The 12,274-nt window shown below is 33.4% G+C and overlaps 1 protein-coding gene across 1 annotated transcript; it reads left to right on the top strand.

Annotated features, from left to right (window-relative positions):
• Nucleotides 1-218: 218 nt before the first annotated feature.
• LOC115450900 (zinc finger protein Elbow) lies at nucleotides 219-9,999 on the top strand. The gene is made up of 2 exons (XM_030179050.2): nucleotides 219-466; nucleotides 8,108-9,999. Exons 1-2 carry the CDS (start codon nucleotides 407-409, stop codon nucleotides 9,302-9,304), a joined length of 1,257 nt encoding a protein of 418 aa, XP_030034910.1. The 5' UTR covers nucleotides 219-406; the 3' UTR covers nucleotides 9,305-9,999.
• Nucleotides 10,000-12,274: the final 2,275 nt, after the last annotated feature.

The following is a 12,274-nucleotide window of genomic DNA, read 5'->3' as shown; positions in this document are numbered from 1 at the left end:
TCTCAATGATTAACGTAAGCCGCGGCAAATTATTCATGTCATTATTTAAATAAGTATTTAAATAAAACTAATATTTAATAAATTTAGTTACTCAGTACAATACAGCGGAAATGGTAACAAACGCTCAAAACTCAATTATTACAAATCACAAGTTGCGCGTTATAGAACGAGGATGTCCAAAGCGCGAGAGAGAGACCGCAACGCGCTGTCAAAGCGGTGGGGATAAGACGGGAAAGCTCCCACAAAGTACACAGAATGCAAAAATGGCGTGGCGACGAGTGACAAAGCGTCAGGGGGGGGCTGAGTCAGTCCACCGCCGCTAGCCCTGACGAGTGCACGTGCCGTTATATGAGATGTGCTGACACTGTGTTTGTGTTGTGTGTGTTTGAGCTGAAAGGATTGAATCATGCTGACGTCCAGTAACCAGTACCTGAGGCCGGATTATCTGTCGCCGCTTCCGACCACGGTGAGTGTGGAACACTTGGATTTATGGGTTACTGTCATAATCGGGCGTAAATAAAATATTACGTCACTTCCGATTAGTAAATAACTTTAAAATTTGTTTGAAAGCTCGCGGCGTTAAATCTTATTTAAATTGAGGAAAAAATAAAAAATATAGAGCGGCCAGTTACAAAGTAAAACATATGTTTTGTATTTATTTTTGCGAATATATTTTGAAACATAAGGTTTTAAATAGAAATCATTTTATTTTATAATTTGCCGAGCTTCCGTGCGAATATTTAAATTAAGAAAAATAAAAAAGTCAACATTATTTTTAATAATTTGATTTCTCATATTCTTGTAAGATGTAAATACATTTTCTTATTAGCTGACATTTCAACAGTTTCTTTAACACTATTAATTACACGGTCTATTTGAAAGTGATTACTTTATGAAATATTTAATGATATATTTAAATATTAAACCAAAAATGCAACTAAAAGTATCAAAATGTATATTATTTTACTATAAAGAGAAGAGCAATTATCTATAAAATAATTTCCATAATCCTAACCATTTCTATTGATCACACATACTGTTTTTTTTAGCCACGTCACATTATTATTGTTTTGTCAACCCGTGAGAATGCGTCATATGCTATGAATATGAACTATTTAATGAAATAATGCTTCATTAATATTATAACATAAATTAATTCGCTTATGTATTTAAATACAGTTGTATTTATCATTTCATAATCATATAATTTTAAACTTTCCAGTATTATAAGTAATTAGGCTAAAATTTATCACTAAAATAACAATTTAAGCAGATAATAAATTAGTCTGTAATTTTTATAATTTAGGATTTGTGAAAATTCTAGAAAACAGGTAAAGTTCAGAATTCCGTATTTTTTATAAATTGGTCAAGTTTTGTGAAAATTCTTGTAAACAAGTACAGTTCAGGATTAAGAATATAAATCCAGGTATTAATTTCTTAGAAAACTAATAAGCCCACAATAGTACTAATTAGAATGTTAGTTTACCTATTGGCTGTCTGTAAACTCAAGTAAAACTTATAAACTTAGTTGTTTTAAAAAATCTTATTTTACGTTACTTGATGTTTTGCAAGTCCAAAAAAATACATACTTTAAATAATATACCGGATGAACTAAAGGACGTAACTCTACTCTACATGCCTAATTATTTATTTATATACAATTTAAACAAACAACTAATACCTTTTTGAATGTATATTACCAACATACGGAAACCATAATGAAATAAAAGAAATCTGTATTTTTTTGTTTTGAAAATAGAATACCTACGTTTATGATGTTTAATTACGTCATAATGTCATTCAATGACCCTCTCAATTTAGTCAAAATTGTCGGTCACCTTACTGCGTCGCAATACCGATAGCTTCATGAGTTAAAGATAAACAAATCAGAAGTTTCAGTACACTTATTGAAAGAGTCTTCGGCAATCTTCGTATTGCAAAATTCATAAAATTATAACCGATTTTGGCTCTTATTGACTGCTATTCACGCGGCTCTACGGTAACAATTTCACCGAAATTAAATTGAAATGCAATATCGAAAAGAGACAATGTTCTAAATATAAAATATCTAGAAAACTATATATTATAATAACAAATAACAACAAGACTTTTGTATTTTTTTATTGCTAATTGAACGCAAAAACAATTTTTTTTTTACACTAGAAATTAATAAGTTTTTCCATTTCCTGAAGTTTTTAAATTTACAGATATGTACCCTTTTTGATATTGCATATTCAATTAGGTAAGTCAAAATAGATAGAACATATTATGGTGTTATTTATAATCAGTCAAAGAATGATTCGATTTGGTTAAGAAGTTACCAGTATAGACATAAAACCTCCCCTCTTTATAACATTAGTATTTTCTTCAACATTACTCTAAATTTAGATATTTTAATAGCCCTACTATATTTTACTGCCCTATATAAATTTTCTATTGTAATGTCAAATCTGTTAGTTAAAGAACCACCTTTGAAATTATAATTATATTAGTAATACCAATTTTTTTATATATATTTTCAAAAGGGTATAAAAAAATGTAAACAAAAATCTACCTATTTAACACCTTTGCATTTGTAATTAAAGGTTAAAATAAAAACTTATATAATACGATGTTTATTCAATTGCAATATGTTATAGAATACTTTAATACCTACTTAAAGAAACAATATAAGGTAATGGGAATAAATATTACGAATTCTAACAATTAACTTTACCATGATGTCTAATAAACTATATAAATAACTATTATATCCTTAATATATACTTAATATTACATCCCAGAACTTATATATATTTGTATGCAACCTGAGGGAATTCACAGAAATGGCACATAGATGTATTGAAACCAATTGTTAAGATTAAGTCTGTATAACAACGCATTCGTATCAACTGTTACCGTGTTATAACATATGAATAAATACATAAATACAATTACCATAATTATTGTTTTACCGAGTTTTAAAATGCGTCTTATCTTGGTCATACGACAGATTTAAAGCTAATTGACTTGATACATTATTTAAAACTAAACTATATTCAAAAGGCGCATAAAAATACAAAGATTCCAAATATATGTATAAACTATATATTAAATTAAGTGAATTACTCTAAAACCGGTACCAGTATGACAATATTGATATAACATATTTTTATCGATGAAGATGTCAATTTATGAATGATAATTAGTATTATAGATTTATAAGCTAATAACTCGCAATAAACTAAACTAGCCTCTATTGACATATCCATAAAGAATACTTGTCAATTACAGTATAAACAAAACATGCTTCCAGCGTTCATAAAATTAACTATGGTTTTTAAATAGTCTAAAATCTTTGTTGAATGGCGCTTGTCTAACGTAAAAATTTTATCTAATAAAGGCACAATAATTTTGGATGTAAATAATGATCTCTACAAGTACTAGGGCTATTGCTAAAATTCCTCTATAATTGTTAACACTAACGTAATGTATGCGAATGATATAACCTAGCGAAAAACTTCTCGATAACATGTATCATTCAATTTTTTTGTTTTTGTTAGATTTTAAAAAGACATTTGGCTACGGGTCTGGTATGGGATACTCAAAACTAACTAATAGGAAGCCTTACATTATCTTAGATTAGTTTCGACTATTTTTTGTCAGAAGAATAGGTTTTGACGCGGGCGGATTCGCGAGGAAAACCTGAATAAACTGATAGATAGGTTTGTTTACTATTTGCGTATTGATAATATGATAACATAACAATGATGCTTCTCGCATTATTTCGCATATTCATTAATTTGATTTCTAAAAATTATTTTATCTAATCATTCCTAAAATGAGGATTTCAATTATTAGACATATTGTAACCAAATTAATTTATAACATTATGACTTTTATCTCTCAGGGATAGCATAATTATCTAAAGTAAAATATTTTTAAAAAGCATATCTTGTAAAACCTTAAAAAAAATTATATTGTTATAATAATAAATCAAACTATTTTTGTCTTTTTGTATGAACACAACAAAGTAAACCCACTGAACAAATAGAATTTCGACTAACGAGAGATGATTACCCCTCGACAGACGACACAATTATGCCGGTCTTTTGGAACCGGCTATACACAGGCTGATCCTAGAACGCATACCGAACTCCATTAGACATGTTTACGGTTTTAAATCAATACGTCAGTTTTGCAAATAATGTAAATAAAACTTCACACTGAAAGATAAATTAATATTTTATACATTTATTACGTATATTTATAACAAATACAGGAAAAATATTACAAATAATAAACCATTAAAATGATAAGTGATTTAAATGAACGCAACCGACAAACTTGACGGTCCGTGAAGCAAACTTTGTTCATATTTGCTCAACATTTTTTTGCGATTTACATTTATGCAAAAGTGAACATGCGATACTGTAATGTTTTTATGCTGGCTTCAATCCTTACATAAGACGCTGTACACGCCTATTATAATTATACATTTGTCTTGCTTTTCTGTTAGTAAATATCATTCAACAAAGCAAGACTGGTGGTAGGATATATTTTATATCCGCTCGGATAGCGACCACCGTAAACATAGTGTTAAAACCCGCCATAGTGGCCCACGGAAGTGTGTCGCGTTCCGAAATCATCATATGTACCTATATCCGGTTACCACAGGCCGGCATAATTGTGTCGATTGTCGAGTAATCATCTCTCGTCGACACTCTACTGCACCCAACTTCGTTTACCATCGTAAAACAAAAGACATAACACTGAATAATATTACAAACGTTTAGCCCATTTATTACGAAGGTGGTTAATATTTAAATAGTTCACTATATTTCCAGCAGAACTCAAACTATCAACAAAACAGAGAACATTTTAGATAACAACTTACAATTGTGTCTGCTTAATTTGACAGACACTACTTAACCACGAACTTAGTTGACTGTTCAATATGACAGATTGTTCGCAATTAATGAGAGTAAATAAATATAATTAGTAGATGAATATTCAGGTAGAATCTGACCGTAGACCAATTATGTCTATTAGTGTAGGACGTGTTGCTGTAATTTTGTAATCAAATCTTAATTAATTATAATTAGTAACTACTTTATATGTAGCTACTAATTAATATTAAATAAGGCCCTAAACAATATTTTTTTAATGTACCTCATTGCTAAGCTATTGTTGACTGGGCTTGCAAGCTGCAAATCTTGAAGTTAATTCCAGTAAGTTTTTCATACCAACAAAATTTCATAAATCACTGTTACAAGCTTTCTGAAGTGCCGCATGCAACTGATATAGCAATCACTTTTGAAATACGTTTTTTTTCTATAATATTATTTCACTATGTTAAGAAATTTTATAATATAAATATCGTATATATACTAAATGTACGAACTAGACCCTAGATGTTATCAATTTTACATGTTACTACCAGTTGTAATACTTAATTGAGATTTGAGATAAACAATTACCTCCAAATTCTTGTTATTACCACGTTTTAACTGCTTCATAATTAACGTATTTAGCTTCGGAAAAGCAAGTTTTTATGAGAATCTTATAAGAATTAAATATTTTTATTTTAACCAATTACAGTTTTTACAAAACAATATTACGGTATTATAATTAAATTAATTCGGTACAAAATAAAACCAAAATATTACCTTCATATAATTTAATTGTTCCGCTGTACTATTCAATTTATAATTTATATGACGTATTGTAGTAAAGTATAATAAGGCCCACAGAAACTATAACTAAAGCCTCAGTCTAGAAATTCTATTTGAGAGTTCAAAATAAATGTACGCAACGAAATAGTGTTTACATATAATTAAATTGTTTTTTTTATCTTAATACATTAATTCTATATATTAATTTATAGAATGTATTTATTAAGCAAACAAAAAAGTCGGAATATTTCGCGACGTACATTTATTTTAAAAAATACATACTAATTTATTATTTTTAATATCGTGAAACTATTGACAATAAACTTATTTAAATTAATGCCAATAAATGACATATAAAATGACATTAATTATATCGCAAAATAATTCTCTACATAACTAATAACATTCATTTACACGCAATAGTACATATTGCTTCAGCTGTTTTAATTAAAAAAAAAAAACTTATTCAATAAGGAAAATGTAATATACAATTAATTTTAAATTGGGTTAATTGTAATTTATATTTATAGTATTGTGCTAATTGATACGTACAGTTATTGTTACGTCTACTGAAAGGTTTCAATATTATCACCCATTGTTTTTAAATGCAAACGCTAATGCGCCGTTGTGATTGGCTAATATTGAGATACAACAATATTAACCTTTGGCCCGGCCCTATGGCTACGCAGTGCGAAGGCTGCCATGCCGTCAGCACTGAGAAACAGACTTGTTATCACAACTTTACTCCGTCCTTAGATAAAAAACGTCTATGAATAAGGGGGCTAGTCTTTATTGGCCAATTAGTTATTATAAACAGTATATAACTCTAGAGTTATGAATAGAGAAGTGAATATAAATTCCTGGATTAGGGATAAGTGTCGAGGAAACGTTTTACTAATATAATAGCTATCGTTAACCCAAATGAAAATGCAATTTATATTTTTTGTTTAGATACGTTATAGTTTATTTTACGTTATAATGGCTGCATGTTTCTGATTTTAAATAATTATAAATCACGACTAAAATTAATTAAATATAGAAAGATATTTTATGTGTTTAGCAAAAAAAAATAATTTAATAATTCATACAGTTGATGCAAACAAAGATTTAAGCTAAAAAAATGTAAATAGATTTTTTAAATGGAGTTTTATTATAATATATTACTATAATTATAAGAAGCACCTCATTTTTATTTCGTTATTTACATATTATGTAGACTTATTACACAACAATAAATAAAAATAAATAAATGAAAATATGATAGAGACTAGTATGATTACATTACATTATTACATTTCTTAATTGTAATTTCACGATTAGTGATTGATATTATTTTTACCGGCCTTACATCCGTAATTTAAACTCATACAATTAAAATATTTGTTGTAAGGCCGTAGAGTCCATTATTGGCCGACATAATTTAATATGGTACTGAAAAATTGGTATAGACTTTAACAGTATTAGATACTATTAAGTTACTGCTTACCACCACAGACGTTGTCATGTCTGTAAAAATATATTTAAAATTAAATTAAATAAACGTTTCGTTTTATCATTTTTTTCACATCTTTATTTAAATGTATTCACATTAAAAATAATTTATTGCGTTAATATTTAAAGTCTGTCTGCTCCACGGTTAATATTTATTCATTATTTACTTAACTGTTTAAATAAATTAATAATTCAATATGACACATGCAATTTCCCACCGCTGTAATTGTTATAAATAATAAACTTTAATTCTTTAAAATAAGTTTCGTTTAAGTAAGGTTAATGACCAAAATAAATAATTATTTATTCAAATATATTTGTATCATAAACAAAGTGCTCACAAACAAAGCCATTCATTTGCTCAAAAAAATATTCGAGATTAGATTTCAAGGAAATGATTATTAAATTTAAAATGACTTTATATTATAATAAAGTAGACATAATATGTCATTATTAAAATTAGTCAGATAAGCGAATACTTGAATATTACATATTCCAGTATTCCATTGTCATAAATAAAGAAGTTGGAGCTCAACAAACAATTATGTAACTCTAAAATATTTATGAATAAAACTCATAACTCAAACAATGTAGAACGAAATAAATGCACAATCGTTTTATGTTTATGTCTGTTCGCGGGAGTTTGAAGCGTCGCCGTGTCAAGCGCTTGAAGCGCTTCGGCAATAGACGCGACAGCGCCACAGCGCCACAAGTTCAGCCTCGCCGCAAATTCAGCGGCACAAATTGCCCTTTTCACTGCGAGATTACATCATGCGGGAGCGGAGTGAAATGTCAAGCGGAGCCGACGGCTGCCAGACGCTCGGATAATGGCGTGTCGGCCGCGTGATTGGACCGCCCCCGCCCGTCCCCCGGCCGTCTCCCGCCGTCCGCGGTCCCTTTGTGCGCCCGTCACTCGCAACCTCGACCCGACGTTTCATTTCATCAACATCTCTTTGTTGCAGCTCGACGCGAAAAAGAGCCCGTTGGCGCTCCTGGCGCAGACGTGCAGTGCCATCGGCGCCGACACGCCCAACCCGAAGCTCATCTCGGCGGCAGAGAAGGCCAGCAAGAAGTACGACGAAAAGGTGGTCCATGACAACAAGCCTAGTTTCAAGCCTTATGAATCGTGCCTCACAGCGAGAGAAAAGACTAGAACCCCCGAAGACAGGTCTTCAGTGAACGCCCACTCGAAGACTCCGCTGTCTTCGAAAGGCAGCGCTTCCAACACGCCGGTGCAGGCGCGCTGCGGCAGCAACCAGAGCTCCTCATCCCAGAGGACCTCGCCGCCCGCGCACCGCAAAACTCCGTCCGAGAAATCGGACGAGAGATCCAGCCCACTCCAGGGGTCGCCGGTTCCCGCTAAAATGAGTTCCGAATCGTCATCTAGTGCCTCCGCAACAAAGTTACCCTTCACGCCCACCTCATTATCGTCCAGCGCAGACACCAAAGAGCCGTCGAGCTTTAAGCCGAGCATACCAGTCACATCATCTGCTTTTCTCGGCGGATTACCTCCTACAGGGTTCCCTTTACCAATGGACCTGATGACGAGCAGCTTAATGGCTGCGCAGCACCACGCTTTGAAAAATGGCCTTAATCCATATTTAGCTTATGCAAGGATGAAGACTCCAGGCAGCGATCTGGGCATCTGCAGAGATCCTTACTGCACAGGCTGCTCTCTAAGTTCACATTTGCTCAAGTCTGCCGTGTGTCCAGCTGGATGCGCGCAGTGCGACCACGCCAAAACGCCCTTCCCGATTCCGACGAGTCACCCCGCAGCCGCGGCGTATGCGCATGCTCAACTAGCCGCTCTGGCCGCGGCGTCGCAGCTGCCTTTCGTGTGCAGTTGGATGGCTGGAGACTCCGCTTACTGCGGTAAGAGGTTCGCGACGTCGGAGGAGCTGTTGCAACATCTGCGCTCTCATACGGCCAGCAGCGAGTCGAGTCCGAGCCTGTCAATGTTGAGCGCGACGCACCCACTGCTACAGCGCACGTACCCAACACCGCCGTTGTCGCCGCTGACGCCGCGGTTCCACCCGTACAGCAAGCCATCGCACCTGGTGTCCTCACCGCCGCTGCCGTTCCCGCTGCCGCCGCACCCATCGCTGGCGGCGTACTTCCCCTCGTATCCGCTGTTCGGTCCGCGGCCGCTGCACCCTTGAGGACCGTCGGCGCTCCACGGACACAAGAAGGGGGGCGCCGAACGCTAACGCCCATGCCAAAAGGACATTCTGACGCGGAGTGGTGTACATATAGGGTAGTGCCGCGTCGTGCGTCGCTAGTCGGCTCATATCATCGGACGTGCGGCCTCGAGTCGCTTCAGCTGTGATCTCTAACATTAGTGCACTGAACGCTTGATGGCCCGCGAGCCGCGACTGCTCGCGGGCGGACCCTCGTTTTCTAGTTAATGAAATGTTTTAATGTACCAAATCTATCTTTAATTTAAGTTTGTGTAATCTAAGTTGTTGCATTAGTGAGGGTTGTTAATGTGTTTGTATTTTTTTATATTTTGATTTTTGCGTCGATCACATATCTTTGTAATTATTATATCGACTGAACGAGTCTTGATTATTGCAGTTTATTAATGTTACCGTCAAATGAATCGACTTTGAATCTCATAAAGTAATCTTTTAATGTATTTCTTAACTGGCACTTACTTTTTGACTACATTTATATTTAAATACAACACTGTGGATGTGTAAACATGTGAGTAATCGTGTCACACTTGAATTTCATGTTTGTACAACATTATTAAATAAATATCACTGTAATTGCAATCGGTATATGTTGAAACAATTCGTTGTTATAAAGGGCGTACATTGAAAAAAATATATACGTAAATATTTAATTTGAAAAATGTCTTTGATTTCAATCACCTCCATCTATAAATCTTAAAACATGAATAAACGCACATAAATAATATTGAGCTACCTGTAAATTACGTTTATAAAATATTTATTTGCATTAAATTACAATTAATAACTCCAATACGCTTCCTTTTCATTCGCATTTTAAAATTTATATAAATTTCTAGTTCAACTAATTATAAAATCCATGACATAAATTCTTCGTTGACAACTCACTATGTTTTTTAAACATTATAGAATAAATTACTCTCAACAGTTTATTTATTATTCATTTATCAATATTTATAATGCCATTAATAGATTTATTTTTCTTCTATGATTCTTAATTAAGAATATACCTGTAGTTAGTTAATATTTATTATTTTAATCTTATCTTAATATTCTATTGCATCAAAATCAATGATTTTTATCCACTATTTTTCAGTCTCTAAATAATCCCTCACTCATCGCGACGGCAAAACGTAAGGCAATTGTACAATTTAAAAAACTCGGAGGAGACTCATAAACATTAAGCAAACATACATCACATATTTATGCCCAAAGGGGAATACAGTGGCACAATCAGAGCACCCACTTTTCACCAAGTGTGTTCCATCTCATGATGTGATAGGGGGCTATCACCATATCGGGGACAGATTCCAGACTGCGGGCTAATACTGAGCACAAGAACCCAAATATCACTTTGCCCGTCCCGGGCTTCGAAACCAGGATCTCAGAACGCTGCCGTACCGTACATACAGTACAACTACGGCATCGAGATGAAACATTAAAAACACCAATATTCATCATACTTACATTTCATATTAAGCCCCAAAATATTCAGTTATCACAAGTAGTAATAATAATGGCAATAATACCTAAGCCGCAGTGTAAAGTGCATACACACTGCTTGTCAACAAGAAATTACAAAACGGCGGCATGCCTAGCCTATAAAAGTTTCGGCACGCGAAAAACCCACTACCAAATTTTACTAGTAATGATAATAGTTCACTCTCACCCCCCTAAAGGAGGTAAGTAAGCAAGAATTATTTATTTATTTATTTATTTAGGACAGCCAGTAGTTGCTACAATGTTGCTTACACTAAATAAAAGAAAAACATTATTATAACATATAAGAGTAACACCTTCTTAAGGCAATCACAACATGCACTATTTGTGATAAAAAAAAGGATAATTTGCAAAATGATACACATACACTCTAATGGCAATTAAAACCAAAAGACACATACAAGTACTACTAAGTATTTAAAGAGTTGAGATTCAAAACAAATGTATAAATTCTAAATCTAAAACTAAAATTTAATATTTTCACACACTTAACTTGGAACGAATTGTGTAAAAAAAGGGAAAGAACACCAGTCTTAAAACATATGATAAATTTAAGACTTGTGTCAACTGTGAATTTAATTTGTGTCGACTGCCAAGGGGTAATCATCTCTCGTCAGTCGACATTCTATTGGACCCCACTCCACTTACCATCAGGTACAACGGGTTCTGTGCATGTATAAAAAAAGAAAACAAACATGGCCGCCTTATTATTGGGAGTATGTAAATTATAATTATTTATTAAAATAAAAAAAAATTAAAAACAAAAAACCGCGATAGAATCCGGAAAATTAGTTTAATCTCAATGTCTAACGTTCACGTAAACATAAGAAATATAATTATTTATTTTAATTATTAATGTCAAATCCACAAGGTACGTAGCAACAGATGGTTAAATTAGGTTGGTAATGTAAATTTCTAGGCCAATATAAAAACAATTTATTTATCTTATAAAACAATAGTGCAAGCTGATTTGCTTCCTAAATGCCTAAACATCGATTCTCATGTTATCTTTAAACCATGCGAAACTCCATTGATTATGAGAAAGTAAATAAGTCATAATATAATGGTAAGTAATCTCTAGTATCTACCCATGAACACCCATAGCAGAGAAATTATTGAAGCGTGACGAGCCTATTTTGGTAAAATAGGTTATATTTTTTACGGATATTGCAAATTGGCTAACCTAACGGTACGTGGAGTGGGTTCCAAATAGATTGTGTAACTAAAGACGATTATCCCTCGCCAGTCGACTCAATTATGCTGGCCTTTTTGAAGCTCTTAAACTGGATACACAGGCTGATCCCGGTATCCAACTTGCACATGGGCCATTGCGGGGGGTTTTACACCTTGTTGACGGTGGTCACTATTCGGGCGGATATAAAGACTACACCAGTATACCTGCAAAGAAAAACTATCTTCCAGAGCCAGAAGCAACAG

Source organism: Manduca sexta, chromosome 20 (genome assembly GCF_014839805.1).
Source record: "Manduca sexta isolate Smith_Timp_Sample1 chromosome 20, JHU_Msex_v1.0, whole genome shotgun sequence".
Classification (NCBI taxonomy): Eukaryota; Metazoa; Arthropoda; class Insecta; order Lepidoptera; family Sphingidae; genus Manduca; species Manduca sexta.
This window is presented reverse-complemented; position numbering and strand designations above follow the sequence as displayed.